Source organism: Prunus dulcis, chromosome 5 (assembly GCF_902201215.1).
Source record: "Prunus dulcis chromosome 5, ALMONDv2, whole genome shotgun sequence".
In the NCBI taxonomy this organism is placed as follows: Eukaryota; Viridiplantae; Streptophyta; class Magnoliopsida; order Rosales; family Rosaceae; genus Prunus; species Prunus dulcis.
In genome coordinates, this window is record NC_047654.1 from 1799576 (window position 1) to 1827240 (window position 27665).

The 27665-nt window shown below is 37.3% G+C and overlaps 3 protein-coding genes across 5 annotated transcripts; 2 read left to right on the top strand and 1 right to left on the bottom strand.

Annotated features, from left to right (window-relative positions):
* Positions 1–13513: 13513 nt before the first annotated feature.
* Positions 13514–16009, top strand: LOC117629271 (probable polyamine transporter At1g31830). 3 transcript variants are annotated; one of them, XM_034361811.1, is made up of 2 exons: positions 13514–13726; positions 14232–16009. In XM_034361811.1, the coding sequence occupies exon 2, from the start codon at positions 14271–14273 to the stop codon at positions 15687–15689; it is 1419 nt and encodes a 472-aa protein (XP_034217702.1). In that variant the 5' UTR covers positions 13514–13726; positions 14232–14270; the 3' UTR covers positions 15690–16009. The 3 variants fall into 3 exon arrangements, with proteins under 3 accessions (XP_034217702.1, XP_034217703.1, XP_034217701.1); XM_034361812.1 differs by having other exon boundaries at positions 13557–13644; XM_034361810.1 differs by lacking the exon at positions 13514–13726 and having other exon boundaries at positions 13900–16009.
* A 1034-nt stretch (positions 16010–17043) lies between these two features.
* On the top strand, positions 17044–20212 carry LOC117628419. The gene is made up of 5 exons (XM_034360875.1): positions 17044–17473; positions 17971–18066; positions 18152–18200; positions 18713–18844; positions 19912–20212. Exons 1-4 carry the CDS (start codon positions 17102–17104, stop codon positions 18799–18801), a joined length of 606 nt encoding a protein of 201 aa, XP_034216766.1. The 5' UTR covers positions 17044–17101; the 3' UTR covers positions 18802–18844; positions 19912–20212.
* A 387-nt stretch (positions 20213–20599) lies between these two features.
* LOC117629417 (poly [ADP-ribose] polymerase tankyrase-1) lies at positions 20600–22436 on the bottom strand. Its single transcript, XM_034362002.1, has 2 exons — positions 22200–22436; positions 20600–21381 (listed from the first exon to the last, which is right to left on the bottom strand). Exons 1-2 carry the CDS (start codon positions 22337–22339, stop codon positions 20781–20783), a joined length of 741 nt encoding a protein of 246 aa, XP_034217893.1. The 5' UTR covers positions 22340–22436; the 3' UTR covers positions 20600–20780.
* Between the last annotated feature and the right edge of the window lie 5229 nt (positions 22437–27665).

Consider the following 27665-nt stretch of genomic DNA (forward strand, 5'->3'; position numbering starts at 1 on the left):
ATTTCAAGATTTGAGGATTCCTATTTAGGGTCCTATGAGATTATTTTGTGACAATAAGGCAGCCATTAGTATTGCTCACAACCCTGTACAACATGATAGAACCAATTGAGATTGACATACACTTCATTAAGGAGAAATCATCACGAGGATTAATTTGCACTCCTTACGTGAAAACTGATGATCAACTTGCTGATATTCTTATTAAAGAGTTTCTAGCAAGGTGTTTGAGTCTTCTTTAACCAAGCTGGGAATTCAAAATATCTATTCTCCAGCTTGAGGAGGAGTGTTGACTTGTACATACTTAATTTTACATAATAGTGGATTAGCATAGTTAGAGGCTTCCTCATAGGAGTTGACTTTTAGCCTTTATTTTCTTTCCATACTTGTACTTGGCTGTGTACTATTTAATCCTCTTTTTGGGGAGAAGAATAAAATATACGACTATTCTTGTATCTCTAGAGAAATCAACAATTTTAAGGGTTCACCCCTTATTTTAATGTGATTTCTATCTTTTTATTGTTTATATTTCAAATTTTACTCTTTCAACTTATGACATGTTTACTAATTTATAATAAGGTGAGAAGGAATTGAATTGAGGAGGAGTTTGATTGAGGAGAGTTAGAATCCAAATTTCCATTGAAATTGTTTGCTAAAACATATGAAATCGAGTAAGAGTGATATTGATTCCTTATAAGTTGTTTACTAAATCATCATGAATCAGAATTCAAACCAGTTAGATTACTAAAATATCCTTGTTGTTGGGTTAAAGTAGCTGACAAAATTGGAATTTTTAAAATTGTGTGAGGATATAATGGTCAAAAAAATGGATTCATAATGGTTTAGTTCTTTAGGAATTAAAATACGACATCCCACCTTGGAATCTAATTCCTCCAAAATCAGGAGTTGAATTACTGATTGTTTGTGGACTGCACTTGCATTTTCATTCCTCAATGTGAAGTAAACACATGAGTCATTTGTAATCGTGATTCAACTCCTTAATTTGATTCCAATTATGGATTAGTAAACATGACAATGCTGTTGTGCGGAAGCGCTAACCAACTGTGAGTGAAAATAAAACAACAACTAGCAAGAGAGATATAAAAAAGAACAAAACAACACCAACAAGAACACCAAGATTTATACTGGTTTGGCAATGCCTACATCATGTTTGAAGAAGACGGAGTAATCCACTATAATCAAATGAGAGGATACAATAGTGTTTAACACTCAAAAACCCAAACCCCAAATATACCCAAGCTCACACACTCAAGAATATAAAGGGATCACAAATTGAGTACAATTTAGAGAAAGCGAAAAATAACCAACGACAGCCACAAATTGTTTTGCTACCCAACTATTATTTTTCCTCTCTCACTTTCTCTGCTGCCAACTTCTCTCTGCTCTCCTATCGAATGTTGGGCTTCTTCTCCTTTTAAAGCCAAAAATAGTGGCTCTTCAAAGAACCCAACAGTCAAAGGCCTCCAATCAAGTCAAAAGGTCAGCCATGAATGAATGCCTTTTGTCTCCCACATGCAGCTATCCCATCTCTGCCAATTAATGAAGCCAACAACTCAAAATATAGGCAAAGCCTAAAGCTACCCATAATTAATGCATTCCCATTTGAAAAGTCGATCAGCCAAAATTGTTTTTCACTTTTGACTTGTTTGAGCCAATAATCAACAATCTCCACCTTGGCTCAAACCCTCGAAGTAGAACTCCCATTAGTCGTCTCCCAAACCCTCATCGGGTAATCAACAAATTTTACAAATGCCAATCAAGTCTAAGCAGTGCTTAAACTTGAGAAACAAAACTGGCTTTGTTAGCATATCTGCAAGATTGTTGGCCGTCCCAATTTTCTAAAGAAGAATATCTCTCTCATCAGTAATCTCACGAACAAAATGGAACCTTACGTCAATGTGTTTCATATGTGCATGATGGACTTGATTCTTTGCTAAATAAATAGCACTCTAACTGTCGCATTGACCAATAACTTTATCCTGTTGAAATAATAAACCAATATCCACAGTACCTATAATATACTGTAGAATTCATTTCACAGTTTGCCAATGCCCTTTTCCTAGATTATGCATATATCTACTGACAATACTAACAACGTGTGAAATATTAGGCCTAGTACACACCATAGCATACATCAAACTAACAACAACACTTGCATATGAAATTTGAGCCATGTAATGACTCTCTTCACCAGTTTTAGGAGACATAGAAGCACTAAGTTTGAAATGAGGGGCAAGAGGTGTACTAACCGGTTTTGAATTTTCATTCATCCCGAAACGTTGTAGTACCTTCTTCAAATACTGCTTTTGACACAGACTAATCTTGCCCTTCGCTCTATCTCTTTCAATTTCCATACCTAGTATCTTCCGAGCTTCTCCTAAGTCCTTCATCTCAAATTCATTACTCAGTTGAGTCTTCAACCTTTCAATCTCCACTTTGCTTTTACATGCTATAAGCATATCATCAACATATAAAAGCAGATAAATGAAGGTTCCATCTTGTAGTTTGCGAAAGTATACACAATGGTCATAATGACTCCTTGTGTATTTATACCCGATCATAAACCTATCAAATCGCTTGTATCATTGTCTTGGAGACTGCTTCAAGCCGTACAATGATTTTTGCAATTTGCAAACCCAATTTTCTTTTCCAGCAACCTTAAAACCTTCTGGCTGAGACATATAAATTTCTTCCTCCAAATCACCATGTAAGAATGTAGTCTTGACATCAAGTTGAGCCAACTCAAGGTCAAACTGTGCAACCAAAGCCAACTAAATACGAATAGAGGAATGTTTTACTACAGGAGAAAATACCTCATTGTAGTCAATGCCTTCCTTTTGAGCATAGCCTTTAGCTACCAATCTGGCTTTGAATCTTACATTGTCTTTTCCCAAAGATTCCATCTTCTTGGCATAAACCCATTTGCAACCAATTGCTTTCTTCCCCTTTGGTAACTTGAACCAGCTCCCAAGTCTCATTTTTATGAAAAGACTTCATCTCCTCATCCATAGATTTCTTCCACTCCACGCTCTCTGAACTTCTGACAGCTTCTTTGTAGGTGGATGGAATATCATCTTCAATAACGGGAAGTGCATATGCCACAATATCAGTAAACCGAGCAGGCTTTCGAATTTCCCTTCTCGATCTTTTGGTTGCAATAGAATCTTGTTGATGTGGAGGCTCTTGGGTAGGTGCCTCCTCTTCATCATCCTCGTCCTCTTCATCAGAATCAACTGTAGGACTAGTGTCTGTAATATCAGACCTTACTGGAACAACTGGAGTTTTCAGTAACTCCCCCTGCTTTGAACTACTCATGGTCTTAGTTGCTTCAATTTCACCTTCATGCTTGTTCTGATTTACCATAGCAGCCTCATCAAAAGTCACATCTCTGCTTACAACAAATTTCTTCTCATCTGGACACCAAAGTCGGTATCCCTTCACGCCAGTGCTAAATCCCATAAATAGAGCCTTTCTTTGCTCTTGGATCTAACTTGCTTTCCCTGACATGATAGTAAGCAGGACAACCAAATATGTGTAAATACTTGTAATCAGTACAAGGTTTACCAGACCATACCTCCATGGGCGTTTTGTCCCTCATTCGCAGCAGCAGGCAACCGATTAATGAGATGGCTTGCATAAGTAATCACCTCAGCCCAAAACGCCTTGCCTAAACCAGCATTAGACAACATACACCGAACTTTCTCAAGCAAAGTACGGTTCATGCGCTCTGCCACCCCATTCTGTTGCGGTGTCTCCCTAACCGTGAAGTGCCTCACAATACCCTCATTTTGACAAACTTTCAAGAAAGGATCAGACTTATATTCACCACCATTGTCTGATCTGAGAGTCTTGATCTTTCGACCGCTTTGCATTTCAATCATCTTTTTCCACTTCAGGAATATCTTCAAGACTTCATCTTTACACTTCATGGTGTACACCCATATTCTTCTAGAGAAGTCATCAACAAAGGAGACAAAATAATGGCTACCTCCCCAAGATGCATTCTTGGAAGGTCCCCAAACATCAGTGTGAACATAATCTAGAATGCCTTTAGTGTGGTGAATAGCAGTGCCAAATTTCACTCTAGTTTGCTTACCCAGCACACAGTGTTCACAGAATTCCAATTTGCATGCCTTTGCACCTTTCAATAAGCCTTGCTTCACCAATCCTTGCAACGCTTTTTCACCAGCATGCCCAAGACGCATATGCCATAACCTTGTGGTGTCTGTGCTATCTGTGTCAGCAGCTTCGGTGACAGCTGCTCCACCAATAACTGTACTACCCTACAAGAAATACAAGTTATTTCGTCTTGTACCTTTCATCATCATAAGTGCCCCGTACACAGCTTAAAGAACTCCACCCTCTATGGTGATCTTGCGACCCTTGGATTCCAAAGCGCCCAATGAGAGAAGATTCTTCTTCATATTCGATACATACCGAACATCACTCAATTCTCTGACTGTTTCATCATGTATCTTCAAATAGATTTTGCCTATCCCTTGTGTTTTGCAGGCATTATTATTGCCCATCAAAACAGCTCCACCATCCAGCTCCGAGAAGCTAGAAAACCATTCCCGAATGGGACACATATAATAGGTGCACCCTGAATCCAAAATCCACTCCTTGGAGTGACCATCAGCAGATGAACTAGCTAAAGCAAACTCGAAATCATCATCTCTAGATTTTGCAACATTTGCTTTAGAACCCGTTTCTCTTTCTCTTTATTCTTCAATTTGGGGCAGTCTTTCTTCCAATGACCCTTTTGGTGAAAAAAGGCACATTCGTCTTTAGTAGGAAACTTCCCTTGCGACTTTGAAAGAGATTTGCCCCGCTTCCCAGAATTTCTTTCCTCTATTCGACCCCTTGCAACTAGTGCCTCGGTTTGTGAATTGTGAGTCTTCTGTTCCTTCTTATTACGACACTCATGATTCACCAATGCCGCAGACACCTCATCAAGTTTCACCTCAGATTTTCCATACAACAAGGTAGGTGTCAAATGATCATAATCATCAGGCAATGAATTTAACAAACATAGTGCCTTATCCTCGTCATGAATTTTCACATAAAGGTTTGCTAAATCAGCAAGTATTTTATTATAATCATTGAGGTGATTGTGCATAGAAATACCTGGACGATATTGAAATCAGAAGAGTTGTTTCTTCAAGAAGAGCTGATTTTCTGCACTCTTGGTCATATACTTCTCCAATTTCGTTCATAAGTCCTTAGAAGAAGTTTCCTTCATATAAGGGTATTTCAACTCCTTATGAAGGAACGATCGAATAGCAGCACAAGCATGAAGATTAATTCAGGTCCGCTGGTTGTCATCATTATCTTTGGGTTCATCCTCCAGAACCATATCCAACTCTTGTTGATACAACACATCCATAACTTTACATTACCACATACCAAAATTATTAAAGCCATTGAACACTACTACAAAAAGTGAAAAAGACGACCAGAAAACAACGACGGTCCAAGTGAAAACCGTCGTGGTTTTTTAAAAGACGACGGTTATAAAAACACCGTCGTGTTATAACACCTTAGACAACTAAAAATGGAGATTCAAATGGCTGTTCAAAAACAACGACGTACCTAATTAAACAACCGACGCCTATTTGAAACAGATTTCCGCAGAGTAAAATCAAAGCCAACAAAGAACGGCAGAAGTTATGAATCGACCGACGAAGAAAGTAAAGACGACGATTTCAATAAAAGCCGCCGTTTTTACTCATAAAATAACACGACGAGGTTTTCATATAAGACGCCGTATAATTACAAACAAATCCACGGCTTTAAAATACAAAATATCGCCATATTAAATTAATTTACAACGACGGAAAATATAAATATATCGACGTCATTATCGTATAGTTCTACGACGTTATCTTTAAATCGTACTATAAAATTTAACGTCGTATTTATTCATTTTATACGTCGTACATTTAATTTAAACCGCCGTCTTAATAAGAATTTTTGTTAACAATTTTTTTCTTTGATTTTCTTATCCTACGCCGGTAGATCTACTTAATGACAAGAATTGAAATAACCACGACGGTTTATATAGAAAACCGCCGACATAACCAGAATTTCCTGAGATCCCAAGGGTTACGAAATCTTACCAGATGGAACTCTGTTCCACATCATAATCTTAACAGATGACACAGATTTGCAATCAGAGAGACAATTTTTTGGAAGTTGATGATGTGTGTGCTTTTGTGTATCTACAAATATTATACCTAACGCCGTTGCAAATTTGCAATCAGAGAGACAATTTTCAACGACGGTTATATTATACCTAACGACGTCTAAAAAACAAATCAACGTCGCTCAACAAATATATTACGTCGTCTTAGTCTTACTTAAGACGACGAAAAACGCCAACAGTAATACAAAAACAGTCGTTGTTTTTATACTCTTATTTTTTTTAAATCTGTCATCCAAAAAAAAAAATTTACATATTCCAGAACATTAATTTCCTTCATTTTAAATTTCTTTGATTTTCAGATTTCTTCATTCCAGCACATCTAATCTTCAGATTTCCCTGAGAAGCGAACTTTCCTTCGACAGCGAGTGGAGGCCAGGCTTGCATCTTTTTTGATGGAAAGCAAGGAGTATTCAGAAGCACTAAGTGTCCTATCAGGCTTGATCAAGGAAGTGAGAAGGCTAGTTGACAAGCTTCTTCTTGTGGACATAGATTTGATGCGAGTAAGCTCAATTTCTCTTTGAGAAAGACATCCAAATTATTGTCTTTGAGATGTGAGAGACAGTGTCTCTGAGAGAGTAAGAACCTGGAACCCTAAATGTAAACCAAAATGAATGAAAGTGACAAATTTATAGAATAAATTTTTAAAACCAACGGCGGTCCTTACAAAAAACCGCCGTTTAAATTGTACAATCAACGCCGGTAAAACCGACGTATATTAATAAAAATTNCAAAGCAAATGGCTTATCAAGGGAGACATAATGATTTCTCACCAACATCATTATCCCATCTTTTGACTAATAACTTCTAGCTTTATCTCCATCTTTTGACTAATTGCCATCTAGTTTTACCTATGTGGGCTTCATTTCTTTATAACACCTATAACTTTTTCTTTTTGTTTTAAATCAACGTGAAAATATAGACATAAACTTGAGATCTTTTTCAACATTGATAAGAGACCTGAAAGGACAGGTATCACTTGACTAAACTTTGGTGACTATACTTAATAGTTATGTGGTAATGTTTCGTTAATTATATAGAAATAATTTTTAAAAAATAGAAAAATCATGAAAAAACAAAAACAAAAACTGCCAAGTTTGGTGCATGCGTTATAATTGTGACTTTTCCTTGTCCTTGTATATCCATAATATATTGCCGTGCACGTAGACACCAATAATTGGGCATCGATGGAGCAAATACAAATGCAAGCAAAAGAACAAGTTGTTTGAGAAAAATAACTTCACACTTCTTCATACCAAAAAGAAAATGGGAGAGCAAGCTTTGTAATTACATATATTCCATTAAAGGGAATTTCTTTCTTTTAAAAAGCTCAATTTGCCCATTTTATTTCATTCAAATTCAAAACTGCTCTTTGTTTACAGGGTGGCTTTCCTTTCTCTCTCTGTCTCTGTTATCTTCTTCTCTTCTCTTATTATGCAGCAAAAATAAGTGGGTCTTCAATTCTGTTATTTGAAATATTTGAGATCATATTTTCATTGGTGGTGCAAAAAGATGATGGATGATGGTTCTGTAGAGCGGCACGACAACTTTATTGGTTATGATCAAGTAGCTCATCCTCCTCCATCTTGGAGTGCTGGGGAGACCACTAATATTCATAACTCTGAGGCCACTCATGACCAGGTATAAGCTATATCTATCGTATCCTATATATTTATTAATTTAGTAATTACTAATTAATTTGATTCTTAAATATAGGGTCATTCTAATCTTCTAGAAACAACATATAACCTTGTTAAAGTGACTAGATCATTTTATTTAATTTTTATTGTTTTTTTATTTTATGTTCCTTTCATATAGGAAAAAAGTGGGATATTCGTGTGTTTGGTTCATGGGGAAATGAGACTTGGGAATGCGAAATCAAATTATTTTTCATTTTTGGTAAGTCTAGACATGAGAAATAGTTGCCTAATACATGAAAAAAATTGAAGGAGGAGAGAGAGAGAGAGAGAGAGAGAGAGAGAGAGAGAGAGGAGGAGGAGGAGGAGGAGGAGGACTGGAAAATTAACCAAACTTCGTTTTACATTCCTATGCAAACCAAACGTGGGAAAGGAAATAAAGTGGTAATTCCTGGTTACTTTCCTATCATTACCAAACATGAGAAATGAGTCTACCATTTTTCATCCATTTGGAAAAAGACATGAAAAATTATTTCCCTTCGAATATTTTCTACGAACCAAACGGGGCCTAAATGCATTTTAATTTGGTGGCTAATTTTCATGTATTGTATGATCTGTTGGGTTGTATGTTGTGCCATCATTTTGCGTAGTTCTCATTTCCATTTTGGTCATTTCACACATAAGTTTCATATCATAATAATAAATCTTGCTGACTTGGGTAACGCGAGTTGAACAGGGCAGTGGGCCCGGCCTAAAGTTCGAATTCCCCTCCTTGTAGATTAAATTGATGTAGAGTAGATTATCGCTTGTATAAAAAATTAAATTCTCTCTCCATACTTTTTTTTTAATAGGGTAGGGGTGTTCAAACACAAGATCTTAGATGCAGGAGTAATTTCTTTTAACTATTGAGGTACAAACCCCTTGCAATCCTCCCTCCATTGGGGAACTGCATAGTGGTGGGTTGTAGCCTTGTGAAGGTTTGGGGAAGAAAAAAAATACACCTATATAGCCCAACATTTTAACCTAAAAAAATAAATACACAATTTGATACCTTATTAACACCAATAGGAATAGTCAAAGGTCTTCCGTGTTTGTATTTGGTGTCAAAGATGGTCGCAACACCAAACGCATAGTAAGGGTAAAGACTGTAGCTCTAACTCTCTAATTTTAATCTTTTTCATTAATTTGTCTTAGAAAAATAAAAATATTTTTCTAAATGAAATTCACCCTTTTGTGAATAATACGACTATAATTTCTTTTTCTTTTTTCTTGTGTTTACGACTAATATGGTTTATATGATTTAATGTACACTTTTATTTCTAGAGAAAAACTATATAAATTGCACATAAAAAAAATGGTCAGTAGATTTTAAACTAATAACTTTAGCTGACACACCCGTTGAAAAATTCCAAGTTTCGCCCTTGCCTCCCTCCATACTTGACTAGTGTTACAAGCTAAGGTGGTTTTCTTTGAGAAGAAGATCAATTCCATTAACATCCGAAGAACATTACAAAAGAACCTGCATGTTAATAGTTCCTTGATTAAAACCTTATTAGGAAATTCCAAGTCAGGAAAGAGTACTACACATGCAACAGACTAACAAAAGAGTCCAGACAAAATTAGAATCACATAACATAGACCTCTAAAACAAATCTACCCCACCAACAAAACAAAAACTAAGAAAACTCCATCAAAAGAGCACACCAACATCTCTCATGTTCTGTCAAAGAAGGCCTTCTATGTAAATATAGTCCTTTGTATAGTGTAAGACTTGTTCATCATGAAATGGGCAGAACCAAAAGAGCACCAAGACAAACAAACCATCGGAACAAAACACAAATAAACAAACTGAAGTAAAACAAAATCCAATTAAGGAGCACACCAACACCTTTTAGGTTCTAAGGTGGTTAAATTGTAATTCAATACAAATTCAATTGGCAAATTTTATATTTTTTAGATTTTCACAATTTTAAGATACAATTTTTAACTAGTCCAGCCAAATTGAAGCAGTTTCACTCCAGCAATGCTTGGAGATTTATAAAATAGTAAGAAAAGAAAAAACTAAAATTCTTTAAATATGTTGGAAAATAAAGAATTCCAGATTTCCCAGGTAATTGAAAATGTGTATTATTTTTTTACAACTAGCTCTTTGTCCCTAATGACTTCTTAAAAGCTTAATGACGTGGACGGATTGGATTCCACGTACAACCTGGACACCTGTACACTTCTTTAATGTTATTTAGTTTTTTTTAATTCTCATTTTTTGTTAACAAAATCCTGAAATTCGACCACTAAAATGGTAGCTTTATTTGTGAGAAAACCCAGAACGGTAGCTATTTTTGTGAAAAATGTGGACTGACCTGACTTTCAAATATTGTTAAGCAAAAAGTATCAGTTTGTTTCTACCAGAAAAGAGAAAACAAGTATTAGTTAATTTCTATTTTGTTAGGACTTTAAAAAGTTATTGAAAAAGGTAAGAGCATTTATTCCTGCATCTCTGGTCTCAGGTTATTCCTTCCTTAATATCGCTTGTATACTTGAAAATGATAAATAAAAAAACTACTTCATTTTCCCACCAAAAAATTGTCTAATTTTACTAACCAAGTATCTTAGCCTAGTCTCTTTGAACACAAATATAAAAAGGAAAAAGGGAATAGATCTTTACTCTTGATGATATTTTCTTGATTTCTCAAGAATGAACACCTTTGTTGGAAATGCCTATTTGTTTCTCTTGATTTTGACTCCTTCACCTTAAGGCTCCAAGATTGGAGTCATCTACCTCACCACACCAAATGCTCTTAGAGATGAAGAGAAGGCAATCAAGAAGTATGGATGCTAGTCTACTTGATTGGACCAATTTTTGATTTATGGAAGATGAGATACATAGACGATCACTCATCAACCAAAGTAGGAAACTAAAAATCCTAACTAGGTTTTCTCCAACACTTAGCTTATATAGGACAACACAAAAGTCAATTGGGTGGGTATTTGGGGCTCCATTTGGTCCATGGGCCATGTCATCTTATGCCACTTATCCATTGGGCCCAATAGCCTTTTGGGCTATTTTGTCCCTTTCCTTTTAAATAATATTTAAAAGTCCAATTCAATATTTCTATATGTCAATATTAATTCCATAATTAATCTTTTAATTATAATTTAACTGTTAAATTATAATTATAGTCTTACTTAATTGACCCAGTCGAACTATTTGACTTTGGTCAATTGCTCCGGTCAACATGTTAACTTTTGACAGTTGACTTTGACATTTGATTATCAACCATTAACTTGTGTCTCCTCATTTGTACCTCTAATCACATTCTTTAGGTGTGCAGATCTGTAGGTTCCCTTTAGCAAGGTAGCAGGTTGACTCAACTCCTCAGAGATGATATATGAATTAAATTCCACAATTAAATTCTTCCTATTAATAAAGGTTAATTGAAATCTTTTAGGACATCCACAAACCATGGTTGTGACCTAGCAGTAAGTCACAGTTATCCGAGCTAAATGAGACGTTGTGAAAGAACCTATTCAAATTGGAATGACCGTGCAATTGAATTATTCTCTTATGTGAATACTCCTTATTCACATTATTATATCATGGAATCCGATTGTCAATATCCTAATGTGAATCATTCCTTTTATATGATTATCCTGGTAAGATTTGAAGACTTCTTCTTTCAAGTCTTATCCACTACTTTACGTAGAGATTTGACAAATCATATCTTGGAGTGTTCCTTCTCTTTTACTGAGAGTATCCTGATGAGCACTTTTAAGCTATGCTTAATCCAGCATGACTGTATAGTGCCCTCAAAGATTAACAACATAGCCACAAAACATCTATGATGCCTCAGGTCTAAGGATTAGTTTGCATCATTGCAATTTATGAGTTCCAACTTGACATGTGAGTAAAGACTTCCATGTGTAACTCATGTGTTGGTTCACATTTAGTGTACTTGTTCTTCTACAAGCACCTACACATGTATCGTTGTGTCTCCACACTTAATGACTTGAGACCTTGTCATTCCCTGTATATAGAGACGATACTGTGTGTATTGGTCTTTGCGGAATATTGACGTCCAATCAATATTACTATGACCAGGAACATATTCAGGATTTAGGGATGATGAGAAGTCTCCATGCATGCAATCTCATTACATAGCTCTCATATCCACTTGTGTATTCCTTGGACTATGGTTGTTCTACATATTGAAAGATAATATAAGATTATTTAATGTATAAAACAACCTTGCTTGTCCATTGATAACATAATAAGTCTTTTATCAAAGATGTCCTTAACTCTAACTATTACATAACTAGTTGACTTTAAGTGCATATTTCTAACACGACCCAACCCGTTTTTTAGGCCCACACAATTCGGCCCTCTTTAAGATTGGATAGGGCTTGGGCTAAGGGTTTGAAATCATGGGCCGGCTCACAGTCTGGCCAGTTTGAGCTCGTCTAGCCATGACTTGGTTAAGCTCGTCTATGCCTGGCACGACCCACCCATAAATATAATACCCAATTAAATACTATACTTCTTCACTCAATTTTCTAACTTGTCAAGCTTCATTCTCTCAAATTTCAAGCTTCAATTTTCTCAATATGTCTAAATCCTCACTCCTCCGGTGATGGTGCTCTCATTCTTTTATTTTCTCAAATTTGAAGTTGCAATTTTTTCAATTTGTCTAACTCCTCATCCTTGTTGGTGGTGCTCTAATTCCTCGGTGGTAGTGATGCTCTTATTCCTTTGTAATAAAAAGTTATAAAAGACTTAGACAAAAAAAGTACAAAAAAGAAAATAAAAAGTACAAAAGGCCCGGCTCGCCCTAGCCCAATGGGTAGGCCCATGCCTTGACATTTGAAACCTCAGTCTGGCTTGAAAATTCAAAAAAGCCCGTGAGGCCTAGCCTGAGCCTAGCTCAAACCCAAAAATTCCAAGCAAACCTAACCTATCTCGGCCCAGTGACGAACCCTAATCTCACCTACCTACCCGTCACACTCTAATAATAAATGTCCTTAAAGTTTTCTTTGTGGGTTACAATTCTAACAGTTCCATTTTAATTTTTGGTACTTCCATTGTGAGTGCCAACAACATCAATAGCTTCCTTTAGTTTTTAAAGGTGGATGTTTATCTTGATACAGTTGTTAATCGCAATAAATTCAAACTCCAATAATAGATTTTTTAATTGTTACCAATTTAGTTACACAACAACTCTAGGTTATCGTTATTAAAAAAAACTTGTCTATCGTGCGAATAACATTGTTTTACTATTATTTTAATTAATCATTTTTCGTCACATGAGATGATTTTTTTGCATGACGGAACATGATTGGATGAAAATAACAAAACAATGTTATCCTCGTGACATGCAAGTTCTTCTTCATCATCAAAGCTTTAATGATCTGTTAAGCTATCATATCGCTTCAACTTTGCAAAGCTCCAATTTTCTTTTAGTAATAATATTCAACGCTAGTTTTGATTGGATTCATCGTCTTTTCCTTCATGTGTTCAAGTTTTCAACCATCATAGGTAGAATTTTTGAATGTTGCTTTTTTATTTATTTATAAAACCTTGGGGTGCAATGAACCTTGAGGTGAGACTGACCCCAGGAAAAAAAAAAAAAAAAAAAAAAAAACCTTGGCGTGCACGCACTATGAAATAGAAAATATTCCTATTCGCTTCGCAAAAATGAAATAGAAAATATTCTATTATCTGCAATTTTTTTTGCAGCCTACCTGCGCGGCTGACTTATCGTTCATCTCTCTCTGAGCCGCTGAGGTGTAAAGGTTCGAGCTTTCTTTGTTCTTTAATGGCGGAGATTGTGTTCCGCAACCCAGCTGGAATTTTTTCCTTCTTTTCCTATTCCTGGTTTGTCCATTTTCCATAATATATCTTCTATTTCCCTCCTCAGTCTCACCAATGTTTTATTTTTATTTTATTTTATTTTATTGATTTATCTTTTGGTGTTCGTCATCCTCTGCCTATAACTTGTAAATACTCAAAGATAATCTCATTAGCTATTTAAGTCGTTTTTTAATCTCATTAGCTATTTAAGTCGTTTTTGTAATGACTCAAATCCTGTATTTTGTTCAAGCATCCAATTTCTTTGAACTTTTGAAGTCTCATCTGTACTTGTGAAGTTTACTGTGTTTGATTGAAAGTTCCTCTTTTCTGTATATGCATGAATGATTAATGTGTGAATCCTTGTTACTGAGAATACCCATTTGTTAGTTGAATGTATACTGCTCATCAGTTTGTTTAAATTGTAAACCCCTTCATTCTACATGTAAGAGATTTTTATGTTTGCTTTGGGATTGATGCCAACAAAAAACTGAAATTAATATTATTGTGTTGAAAACCTGACTAAATGCAGAATCTGAGAACCACAGAGAATAGGCAAGGTTCCATTGCAATGGGAGAGTGCAATGGTGATGCATATGTTTCAGTGGGTGAACTCGATTCCCCTAGGATAGATAACTTCAAGAAAGTCTCACTTCTGCCCCTTGTCTTCCTCATCTTCTATGAGGTTTCTGGGGGACCATTTGGGGTTGAGGATAGTGTCCAGGCTGCTGGTCCCCTTCTAGCCCTTCTCGGATTCTTGGTCTTTCCACTCATTTGGAGTGTTCCCGAGGCCTTAATTACCGCAGAGATGGGTACCATGTTCCCTGAGGCTGGCGGTTATGTAGTTTGGGTTTCATCGGCTTTGGGTCCCTATTGGGGGTTCCAGCAGGGCTGGATGAAATGGCTAAGTGGGGTTATTGATAATGCTCTGTACCCAGTTCTGTTTCTGGACTATTTGAAGTCGGGGATCCCAGCTTTAGGTGGTGGCCTTCCAAGAATCATAGCCGTGTTGGTTTTGACGTCGGTGCTCACTTACATGAACTATAGGGGTTTAGCCATTGTGGGATGGGCTGCTGTTCTTTTAGGGGTTTTCTCACTCACTCCTTTTGTGGTTATGGGACTTGTGGCAATTCCCAAGTTGCAGCCTTCGAGATGGTTAGTGGTAAATATACACAGTGTGGACTGGAATTTGTATTTGAACACTCTCTTTTGGAATCTAAACTATTGGGACTCGATAAGTACACTTGCAGGGGAGGTAGAAAACCCAAAGAAAACTCTACCAAAGGCTCTGTTTTGTGCCTTGATTTTGGTTGTTGTTGGGTATTTGTTCCCTCTTCTAACTGGTACTGGGGCTGTTCCCCTCAACCGAGAGTTGTGGACTGATGGATACTTCTCAGATATTGCTAAAATTATTGGGGGAGTTTGGTTGAGATGGTGGATCCAAGGGGCTGCGGCAATGTCAAATATGGGGATGTTTGTGGCTGAAATGAGCAGTGACTCCTTCCAACTTCTTGGGATGGCAGAACGAGGTATGCTGCCTGAGTTTTTTGCTAAAAGGTCTCGCTATGGAACCCCAGTGATCGGCATTTTGTTCTCAGCTTCTGGAGTCCTTTTTCTATCTTGGCTGAGCTTTCAAGAGATTGTAGCTGCAGAAAACTTCTTGTACTGTTTTGGAATGATTCTAGAGTTCCTATCATTTATACGGTTAAGAGTGAAATACCCGGCAGCATCTCGGCCTTACAAGATACCTGTTGGAACAGTTGGAGCCATTCTTTTGTGCATTCCTCCAACCATACTGATTTGTACAGTTTTGGCATTTTCTACTCTCAAGGTGGTGGTTGTGAGCGTCGGAGCCATTATGATCGGCCTTGTGATGCAGCCATGTCTTATGTATGTGGAGAAAAAGAAGTGGATCAAGTTTTCGACCAGCACTGACCTCCCAGATCTTCATGGTGCTAATCAGGGGAGTGTTAACTCCGTAATAGATTAGTAAGTCCTCAAAACATGGAAAGGCAAATGTACTTTCACTACTATTGTGTTCATCTCCCAAGGCAGTAAGGTTAGCTTTGCTCGTGTTCATGTTGGTGTATCTGATCAACAATAGTTGCTCTTAACCTATATGCATTTTCCTTGCTCAAGTGCATAGCAATTGACCAAAAGCTATTTATCATCTTTGTTTTTAAGACGATGATAGATGGAAATGCTTTATTAAATATTTGAATATCTGTACCATTAATTCTCTATTGCAATATGTGAATTTGGTTTGAGTAGATTTTGATGCAATGTCACATATTGACAGAGATTTTGAAATGTAAGACGCAGTTAGATTTTGATGCAATTTTAACTAATGCCTTTGTTATTTGTTTTCTATCTGATTGGCATGTTGTAATGGACTCATACAAAAATCGCTCTATGTATTAACACATGCAAAATCCATGCAAAAAATTAGCAAAATTTGAAACCATTAAGACATTTAGTTGTGATCAACAATCGATGATCCTAGTAATTCAAGAAAACATTAAAAGTACAACCATCAATTGAGTGGTCAAATGATTTCGCATTTAAGTGATTTTTTTATTGGGATGATCGTTTAAGGAATACCTGATTCAGATTATGAAAATACAATGTGGATGGGCTGCACAAGGGAATCTCTCAAATAAACTTATTTGAGGAGTTCCTCAATTGATGCTTCGCATTTACGAGTATCTATCCATTGCTATAATAATTCACGCGAAACGTCTTTAAGATGTTTAAAAATTCACACCATAAAGTTTCATCTCACGTTTTCTTATTATGGCAACCATCCACATTTTACACATGGTTTTAGAAAACGAAAAACTGTTAAGCAAAGCATTGCCCAACGTAGCAGAGCTCACCCTAAGTTTTTTGAGGCCTAGGGCAACAACAAATAAAAGTCCTACATATCTATATTTCCCGATGAAAAATGTAACACATTAGAAGATTGAAATCAAGATCATAGTTTTAGTTAGTAAAATAAAAACAACTGCCAGGCATTAGAATCAAACCAGGTCCCCCCAAGAAAAACAATGTAACACATAAAAAGAATCATAATTTTAGTATCCAATCCAATCTAATAATGTAATACATAAAAAGAATCAAAGTTCTAGTATCCAATCCAATCTAATATTACGCACCGAAAAAAACAAACAAAAGGTTGGTAAAATCTCTTGAGAGCCGGGTACAAGTTTTTCTGATTAAGCCCAAAATGTGCAAAATAAGGTCCATATATAGCTCTTGACCCAAAAAAAAAAAAAAATAATAATAAAAAAAAAGCCCATATATAGCCACCTGCCAAGGCGCCAAGCCTATGCTCCTAGAAAATTAGAAATTTTCAAACACAAAAAGACTGAAGGAAGAAGAAGATACCCGAGAGACTGAGCAATGAAAAGAGGCGGTGAAAGTGGAAGTCGGAGTCGGAAGTCTTCAGCTGCGAAGTTTCTGGAAACGCCATTGCCGTCGTTTCCAGTAGCTTCTTCTCCTGAAAACCAAACTACTCCCAAATCGGCGACTTTCAATAACAGCAGCAAGCGCAAGAGGACGACTGTCACTGTCGGAGCAGCCATTGGAGGACCTTCAGCCTCTGTGGCAGCGCTCATGGAATCGCCTCAAACCAATAGTTTGGCTTCGATTCCTGATCTCAAGCACCTAGCCTCCTCTCGCCTCCGCGATCTCAAGCTTCACATCGATCGCTCTCACTCTGAGATCCTCAAGGATTTCGATTCCTCTTATTCTCGCCTCCACAAGCGGTTCAAGGTCTCTCTCTCTCTCTCTCTCTGTGGAATTGATATCCTGTTGTACTGATTTGATACTTATTTGCATGATTGATTTTCTTGATTGATGAACTATTGTTTGTTTGGTTACTGAGAAAAATATTTTAAATTGAATTTTCGCCAAATAATAACAATTTTATGTTCATTTAGTCTTGCTTTGATAATCATTTGAAAGCAGTCAAATCTCATTACTGTTACAAGGTTTGGTAGAACAAATGTAATCTAATGAATTCCTGATTATACGTGGTTACAAGAAAGAAAGAGAACAGAAAATTGAATTTTCGCCAAATAATGGCAAGTTTAAGGTGATTTAATCTCAATTTCATATCAATTCCATATGTTGATGACAAGAAATTCTCAATGCAATTTCAAGGTTTGGTCTGATGTGAGTTTAGTAGTAGTGCTAGTAGAGGGAAGAGGAGCATTAGAATTTAGAGCTGGGATTTTTTCGCCAATTTATTTGGCTTTCTGTGTTACTAGATTCAAAATCAAGCATGTCAGCAAGTGCTGGATGAGACAGACAAGGAATACAAGAAGATGACCCAAAGGATTACCGAAAGTCGGGAAGCAATGATGGTATCCTTTGTTTCTATCCTTCCTTCTAATTCTATGTCCTTAGTGCTAATTCCTTGAGTGTAACAACCTACTGCTTCTTTCTCAGTCTTCATATGCAGAGTTCATGGCAGATGCACAGACCACTGCTTCTCGTGGTATGTCTTCAGTTTAAATCTTTCTGACCTGCTTAAAGTATAAGATTTCGTATAGGTCATGTGTTGGTACTAATGCTATACTGGAGTTTGGACTCAACATCCTTATTGATTAACATGCCATGTCGTTAAAACACTCGAGATGGAGTCCATATTGAGGCTTTGACAAGTGCTAATTGTGTCCCATATGTGGAAATCAGTTCTATTCCCATGTCAGCTGGGATAGCTTTTGAACCTGTTCAGTTTCACATTGTCATATATAATGTATTACTGTGGAGAAGAGAAAAAAGATTTTAAAAACCAAGAAAAAGATTGGCAAATAAAAAATTGTCTCCTGTGTATCATTAAACTGACTTGTAAGTTCTAGCAGTATGCAACAATCTAATTTAGTTCAACAATTTATAAATTACGTCTGATTCATTCTGAGTACCAATTTATAAACTACTTCTGATTCATTCTGAGTACCAATTTATAAACTACTTCAGATTCATTCTACGTCTGATTCATATTTTCAGCTTGCAAAACATCCATCACTGAGTTTTCACAGTCCTTTGAGAAAGCAATTGATGCTCTTCGGAGCCGCTACGGGATTTCAACAAATTAGCCATCAATTGTTCATGCCATATGATATCCACCGGAAATTTTAGGTGAGTGCTTTACTGTTTAATACCGTTTACTAGTGGTGGGATTATTCAGTGGTCTCGGTTGTTAAACATCTCTGGTTACTCTGTCTCGCATTATTTCATATTCTATACATAAGTTCACATTCATTACAACCAGCACTAAATTTGAAATGGAAAAAAGAAGAAAGAAAGAAAGAAGAGCGAAGGTAGTTCATTAGTCGTAGAGTATTATGATTAAAATATTGGAGATAGATAACCTGGATACAATCTCAAAATCATTTGTAAGATGAATACAAAGAAAGAAAACCTATAGAACCAGGTGACATATTAATGTTTTGTTGGCAGATTCCCATGTTTTCATTAAATTGCTATCGCCAGAACAATGGTACGCAGGACAATTGTACTTTGCTAGGTTAATTTCTTTTTCGAGACATGTCCTTTTACTGTATCTAAAGGAGTTGGGATGCTCATGATTGTTCCATTTTGGAGGAACATTGACGGATCCAACTGTCTTCAGAGGTTAAGATTTCACTATATTCTTGTATAACTGTAATACGTACCCATTGCCAATAAGTATGTTGTGCAAATTTCTTGTTCTGGTACTAGTAAATGCGATTAAGCAGATATAGCGTCTCATAAGCAGAATACTTTACTTGTATAACCCCAACCAAATTTGGATAAGAAGTACGACAATCTTATATATGTCCAACTAAGTTCGGGTAAGAAGTACGACAATTAACCTGCAGCCTTGATACCATCTCGACTGAGCCAGTTAAGACCTTTACTGGAACTGCATTGCATGCAATGCTTATATGAATTATAAACTGCAAAAACATTTATATGAATTATAGTACTCTCAGCTCATCATCTCGCCAGAAGAAGTAGATATGCAATTGGACTCTTGACTCTATGTTCTATTTGTATTCTTTGTTTAGACGTATGGTTACAGTTTCAGATTTTTGGTTCACATTCCCATTTATTTTGGTTTTATTTAGTCGCAGATGTCATATTTTGGAGTAGTACCTTCATGACAAGCTCTCCTAGTTCCATACACTCAGGCTTTTACATTATCTCTTGGGTTATGTTTTCAGGGATGTATAGCGGAGACGGTAGCAGTATGGATTCCCAAGGATCCCCGATCTTCTACTTCAGACTGATACGATGACAGGGATTTAGAAACATAATACTCTTGACCATCTTGCGGTTTCAATACTAAGCAGCATCTGAATTTCATAGCATTTGTTATGTGATGAAACAAAAATTCATTGTTCTGGCCGACTATTACAGTACATATTTGGACCCGTACTACGCTTTTGCACGATGAATATATATGTATATTTGTAGCCGTGCTTAACTTCCTTAATAATATGAGCTGGATAGATATTCAAACTCTACGGAAATTATTTTTTGAATATTACATGTAAATTCCATTGATCTAGTACCTTAAAATTTACGATATTAATTGCCAAAATCAACACGCAACTCTTCAGTTTCATCAAGAATCCCATGGTTTCTCATGAAATGCAGCCAAATAAATTTCCTAATTTAATGTTGAACGACCATCTCAGCTACAACTTTTGAGTTCGGCAAAGGCAATACCAATCACTTGAGCATTCCAGAAAAAAATAGTTGCCAAATGCAACCGTGTGACATACAGAGCTTTTGCAACAATGAGGCATGAATGACTGGGTAAACACTATATTACCCTGTCCTGACCGTGAAACCAATTCAAGCCATGGCACAATCATGATGGCAAGCAAATTCAAAGAAAACAGAGAATGACTAGAACAAGTTTTCAATTGGAAAGATGGAAGAAAAGAAAAAAACCAATATACTTTTCAACAATCATGAACCGATGAAATTATATAATAGTACAAAGAGCTACATGTTGATATGAGTCAGTATAGCAGTTAGCTGCTTGATTAAAGTCATTATACCATACTAGTCTCCTTTAGAAGCTTCATTCCTCGTCTTGCGTATCATCAGCACTTAGAAGATGATTCAATACAACTCGTGGCTTTTTCCGTTCCCCAGACGCTTCCTCAGAATCATCTTTTTCTGCCTTCCTCTTCAGACTTTCATCTTCAGCCGGTTTATCATTCCCAGAATTTGCAGCTTCACCTTCCGATTTCACTTCTTCCTGCAGGGATGTCTTTGGATCAGATTCTTCATCTTTCTGTTTTTCATTCAGACCTCCTTTCTCAGATAACCGTTCACACTCTTTCAAACACGAGCGGACTTCGTCACTGCTAGCAAGATCAAGAGGGGTCTTCCCTGCTTTTGTCTTCGCACTGAGATTTGAACCTTTCTTTACCAAATATTTGATAAGCTCTACATGGGCCCCTTGAACAGCATAATGCAGTGGAGTGAGGCCTTTACGAGTGTAAGCTTTGACAGAAGCCCCAGATAAAAGGAGAGTGCGAACAACCTCTAAATGTCCCTTTTGGGCAGCAAAGTGTATAGCACCCATGTCGTCCATAGCAGCAGCACCAACATCAGCCTTGTGGCTACACAGAAAATTCACCACCTCTGTTTGCCCAGACCATGCTGCTAAATGTAGTCTTTGATCAAGATCACTTGTCAAGGAAACATTAATTTGAATTCTACATTGTGAACGGTAGGAAGTTGAAACTTGAACAACACAAAAAAACAGCAGAACCAAGTGATTTCGAGGTTTAGTCTAGAACGATAAACAGTTTTCAACAATGAATAATGCCGTAGTACGTTATTTCGGGTGACTCTGTGGAATGGATTCCGCCATCCCTTGCCACAGCAAGATATCAGACACTCTCTAGATACCGGATGAGAAATACAATCACACATTTACTACATATCAGCTGGGTGAAATTTTCAAAAGACAAGAAACAAGTTGAAACACATTTATGCAGCTACACTTAATATAAAACAACTCATCATTTGTATGTTATATGGCATCATATTTTAACAAAAAACAAATTAAAACTGTTTTATAGAATTTTTAATCCAAGTGATCCATATATCAGTTTTCTGTTGTATAGGGCTAAACCCTCATGGTTAATTTTTAAAAAATAAAAATGAAATGTATAGGGCTAAACCCTCCTGATTAATTATAAAAAATATAAAATGAAATGTATAACGACTTAACCCGAAACTGGTTACTGGGCTCTTTTCTCAAAGGCAAGAGCTCCTCGAGTAACTGAAGCATACCACCAAATATTTCTCGAAAAACAATCATGGAAATAACAAATCATAGGAAGAAGAATTCATTTGGAACATAAAAAAATGCATTGCCACATTTATTTTTTGTAAGGAAAGAAGAATATAAAATCTTCATCAAGTTGAGAGAGAGAGAGAGAGAGAGAGAGAGAGAGAGATTTGTAAAGAGGGAAAAGAAGGATACGGAGTTCTGGAGTGCTTATCTCTAGAATTGACGGCCAAAGGATTGGAGCTGAGAATTGCCTGTACTGCAGTTAGATCACCGGACCTTGCCGCTGTATGAAGATTTTGGCTCCAACTACTCGACTTCTGTGGATTTCCCATTTCCCTTTTCTCCAGTATGCGGACGCTCCCAAAAACAATTGAATTTGAGTGCTGCAAGATGTCTGAAACGCGAAACCCTCTACTATTTTCTTTCTGTTTGTTTGTTTGTTTTTTTTTTCAGTGGATGAAAACAAAGAAAAAGTGGCAAAAATTAAAATAAAAAATATAACAAACAGGTGAATTTGCTGGCACGTGCATAATGTTTTTTAATTATCAAGTTATTTGTTTTATTATTATGGAAAATAAGCCTTCAAATTTTTAAAGACTTCACTCTCCCGTCGAGTCGGGTCCCGCCCAAATTAACAAATATATAATATAATATAATAATACCTAATTCCCATACCCATGTTACCTAAAGATGTTCCTTATTCCAAAACAATCAATTCCCTATCATCTCCCGGATTCTCCGACTCTGAGTGACTAAAACAAGAGTTTAGATCTCTTTAGATTTCTGTGAAAATCAAGTCCAGGTGGTTCACGCATAAAAACATTCAGAGAGCTCAGGTTAGTGGACAGTCAACAACTCTAATGTTGTTTATACTTTGATGACTCTCTGAAGTTGTGAACATCACAAACTTATGCATTGTTGGTGTAGGTGTTGTGCGAAAACACTTCAAGATCTTGTCGTTGATGAACTATGCGATGGTACACACACAAACTCCTTGAGAATAAAACACACACACCACGAAGAGAATAAAACAAACACACAAGAACACAGAGATTTATAAAGGTTCGGCCTCATGCCTACGTCCTTTTGGTGATCCACTCGAGAAATTTACTAGTATGTAAGAACAACTTTGGTTACAATCTTGAACCCCCTTAGCTCTCACAAGAACCTTAGATCTCTTTTCTCTCACCATTGCTCACACCCTTTGATGCCCTTGTAAACACTCAAGAATTCACTCTTAAATTCTGTCTTATGTTTCTCATTTGAAAATTCACTCTTGAATTCTCCTCTCTTCTCATCTTATGAAAACCTAGCACTAAAGGACTTAAGTACAATCCTAATAGGAAGAGAAGACTTAACCTAGCCCAAATAGGCTAGTAAAATACCCAAAACCCTTGTAAAATGACAAAACACGCCAAGTAAGAAAACACATGGCTACCGGTCGCCCAATACTTGTGACCCGTCTCTTTGCACAGTAACTCCAAATCGTTCCAGCACTTCGTGGCTGTTGCTCTCGGTATTATGCAATGGGTCGTTTCTGAAAACAACAGGTCGTTTACTGCTTCTCCTTCCTATTTCCACATAATTAAGCGAGCCAACTTCAACAATCTCCACCATGGTGAGTGTAACACGGGTGAAAAATGCTTTTAATTTTTCGACCCTTGCTCGGCACTTAGACTCCTCCTAAGTCAGCCTTCTCCCACCTCCAACTCGTGAGGCTACATATTTCATGTAGCAGAACAAGTGAATGCCAACACACCCAAGTAAGAGTTGCCTACACAGGACAACTCTCAAACACATTATACGGGCAAAGTTCCCAACCTTTTATTTCTCTCAAATAGCAAAGGATTACAAGATCTTACTTTTGTTAGACTACCACATCACTCGGTATCTCAACTCAACCTTCTCAAGGTAACTATAAGCATAAAACATGTAGATGACACCCTTATCTACTAAGGCAAAGTTGGCAGCCCTAGATCTGCCACGTAGACATTCAGTCTTATCACAAAACCTGTCCAACCCACTTTTGGGGCCACTCAACAGCCCACTATGTCATGAGGCCAAACTTCACTCCTTGAAAATCTCCCTACTACTTGGAGCATGCAGCCACAACCATGTGAACCGCCCACACTTGCCCCAACACTTATCCACATCCCGAATTTTAAGCTACAACACTCCCAGCCATGTTCCAACTCTTTTGTAACTCCTCAAAACCTTTCAACCAGGTTAGAGTCCCATTCCAACACGTATGCCAGCATTCTGCCATGTCCCTGCACACGTCCTTTCGACATGCTGTGCGCTGCTCAATAGTGTTGCGTGTTGCATGAGCTACGCGCTGCGGTGCTGCGCCCCAGTCTACGTTGCGAACTGCCTGCGTTGAGCCCTTGCATGATTTGAGCACTACTGTGCTGCGTGCTTGCCTGCCACTTCTCGCTACGCATGCTGGGCGTTGGCTACGTACCCATGCTATGCCACAGTCTTGGCTGCCTACTCTCAGCCCAAAACTCCCTTCCTTCGACCTTGTCTTGCTTCCAGCGTGCACCATCACTACATGCTTCACTTGCCTTGGCATGGTGCAAAACATCAAAACCATGCCATGGCCTATGCCATTTGCTAAGGATCTTACAAAGCACCCCCACCAAAAGAGTCTGATGCCTTCGTCGACTTAACTCCCTGGCAGCCTTTGTTTATATGAACATCTCTTGGCTATTCTTCAACCAATTCACCATTGATATCCTCCATAGACTCATCATCACTTGACTCAAATAGGATCACCTCTATCTTCGGCTCTTCCATAGGCTCCTGTTCGTCGTCACTTGAGATCATAACTATCTCGGCCTTAGACTCCACCATAGGTTCATCCTTCCACTGCGGCTCCACCTTAGCATCGGGGTTTTCACTACTTTTCCTAAACATAGCATCCCTTATAATGCTATCAATTTCCGAGCTCACCCATGGCTCATCCTCTGACTCACTTTTCAAAGGGTCCAAAGCCAAAGAAACATATTGGGCCACATTTGCCACCATCTCATCAAACCACTCCTCGAAGTCCCTGTGCCTTGTGGACATATAGACCAACTCGAAATCTAACTCATCTAGCACATCCACATAAATGCTAAAGTCATCTCGAATAGTACCTGTATTGTACATGTGACTATGCAGCACACAAGTCCTTGCCACAAACTTCCTATCTAGCATGTAGAACCTCCAAGTATCAAGGCAATGCACCAACACCACAAACTACATCTCTTCTAGCCCAAAATTCACCAATTCGACTCCATGTTTTCAATTTCCTCTATAAGCATACCCCCATGCACCAAAAAAGCATCAATGAAAATCTCCAAGGGTTCCATGACAAACATATCCATGAACATCTCAATGACCTCCAGCACTGGTTGCTCAATCGCATCATCTCCCAAAGGATCTTCTGGTGGGATAACTCTTAGTAATTCAATAAAACCATTGGAGTAACCTGGAGATTGTTGCCCTTTTCATCACCTCCCTCTCTTTCAGTCACGATTGCATTCAAGTTCTACCTCTTCAGACAGTTCTTCACACGGGGGGTCCTTGGCGAAGAAAGCAACCCGAGAACTTCTTCTTATCCTTCTGCTCCTCGCCCTTGGCTCCATCTGGAACAACTCCAATCTCATTCCTTTTGTTGACCACCTTGTTATCCAGATGTCTCTACCCACCTTACTCGTTCTTCCCATTGGTATATGGAGAGTTTATCTAGTAAACTAGTTCATTAATAGGATTTTTAGCCGTTTACCCCCTTAACTATCACCCTAATCGAACTTACCCCCTGAACTAAAAAATTGCCAATTTAGCACTTGAACTACATGAATTCGTCAATTTCACCCCTACTGTTAAATTTAAGATGATTTCATCCAAAGTTCTATCCAAATTCACATTTGAGCCTCATGTGGGACAAAATTAGAGGGCGATATAGTTATTTTAACGCACATAAATTTTCTTTCCCTTTTTCTTCTTTCTCTTCCTATTTCTCACACAGGCTTGTTCATCTTTCCTTCTCCAACTTTCTCCTTCTCTTTTCCCTTTCTTCCTCTGTCTAGTTTTTTCTCTTCTTCTTCTTCCTCTCTCTAATTCTCTCTCTTCCTTCTTCCTCTTCTTTTTTTTTTTTTTTTTCCTTCTTATCATTCTTTGTTTCTCTCTCTTTCTTTTTTCTCATTTGTCCAAAGTTAGATCTGTAGCATATGTGTATATTTCATTTCGGATAAGGTTAAATCTATTACAAGAAAAGGAAAACTACAATATTGCCTAACAAAAAGTTACAGCAAAATTACTAACAGACCAACAGTCAACCACAACAACCAACATCTACCCAAAATGGCAAGGGAAGGAAGTCCCCAGTTAATAGAAGACGAAGAACAAAAAAAAAAGGGCTTTACCAACAAAAGAAACTTCAGTAACTTTCCATGCTATAATCACAACATCGGACAGGGCCCATTAAACTTCAAAATCTCTTACCATGCTCCTATGTTTTTATTTTGGCATCAAGCTATTAGGGAAAATGAGGATTGGTAGGGAAAGTGTTGGAACGACTATATTACTCTTCAATTATGTTCCATTTGTGAATTATGATGGAACTTTGGATAAAATCATCTTAAATTTAACGGGTGAAATTAGCGAATTCATTTAGTTTTATGTGCTAAATTGGCATATTTTTTAGTTCATGGGAGGTAAGTTCAATTAAGGTCATAATTCGCACGTGCGCGGGGAGAAGGGGGAGGGGGGGGTTGTGGTGGGTGAAGAACGGCACATTGCTCTTATTAATATGAGTTCATGAATGAAGAGTTATTAGGAGAGTTATGAATATGAAAGGTTTAAAAGAAATAATGTGACATTATCCAATTATTATGAAGTGATTCCTATAAATACCTTATTGATCGCATTTGAATTGTATGAATCAAACAAAATAGATTTCTATCAACGTATCAATTGAAAAGATTTTTATGAAGTAAGTCTATGTAGGAGCTATGTATAGCCTTCGGGCTTCACATCTCTAAAATTACTTTTGTTGAAGTTAGCCTCAGTCAACCCTCCCTCAAGAGTGTTCCTCAGCTGACAATGGTGTTTGGTGATGTATTATGACCTCACTTGGAGTAGTCAAGTAGGGATAAGAGCATCTACAATCATGCTCCCTATTTTTTAGTTAACATTTAGCTAAAAACACGAAAAAATTATTTTAAGAGCTCTCTAATAAAATTTAAACTTCAATCATACTCCATAGTTTATGGGGTCATAAATACTATAGTTATTTTATAATTCAATACGATTGGTCAATCTCTATAAAAAAAAAAATATATTTAGTATTGATTAAGAGTTTAACTATGCATAAAACAAAGCAGCATTAAATTATAGGGAGCCACCAAGAGTCTTTTTTCTCTCCTCAGATTTAGGAGCTCCTAAAGGTCTCCTTATTTTAAGAGGTGGATAGGGAGTATGGTTGAAGTTGTATTTTTCCAATTCCTCCCAAAATTTATCTAAAGAGGTGGTTTAGAGAGCCCACTATGAATGCTTTAAGATTCTAGATGCCAATCCCTGCAAGAAGACAAGGAGAATTCATTGAAAAGTGGTGGTAGAGGAACTACCAACCACCCTCTGATGCCTAAGTAAGTGCTTCTCTCAAAGGAGATA

Bases quoted from the DNA above. Each gene is read 5' to 3' on its own strand.
- LOC117629417 (XM_034362002.1), bottom strand. From the start codon at position 22,339: ATGGGAAATCCACAGAAGTCGAGTAGTTGGAGCCAAAATCTTCATACA. The intron at 21,382-22,199 runs GTATCCTTCTTT...TCTTGATCAAAG, and splicing joins GATAAGCACTCCAGAACTCC to ACTACATTTAGCAGCATGGT.
- LOC117629271 (XM_034361810.1), top strand. From the start codon at position 14,226: ATGCAGAATCTGAGAACCACAGAGAATAGGCAAGGTTCCATTGCAATG.
- LOC117628419 (XM_034360875.1), top strand. From the start codon at position 17,102: ATGAAAAGAGGCGGTGAAAGTGGAAGTCGGAGTCGGAAGTCTTCAGCT. The intron at 18,067-18,151 runs GTATCCTTTGTT...CTTCTTTCTCAG, and splicing joins AAAGTCGGGAAGCAATGATG to TCTTCATATGCAGAGTTCAT. The intron at 18,201-18,712 runs GTATGTCTTCAG...TCATATTTTCAG, and splicing joins ACAGACCACTGCTTCTCGTG to CTTGCAAAACATCCATCACT.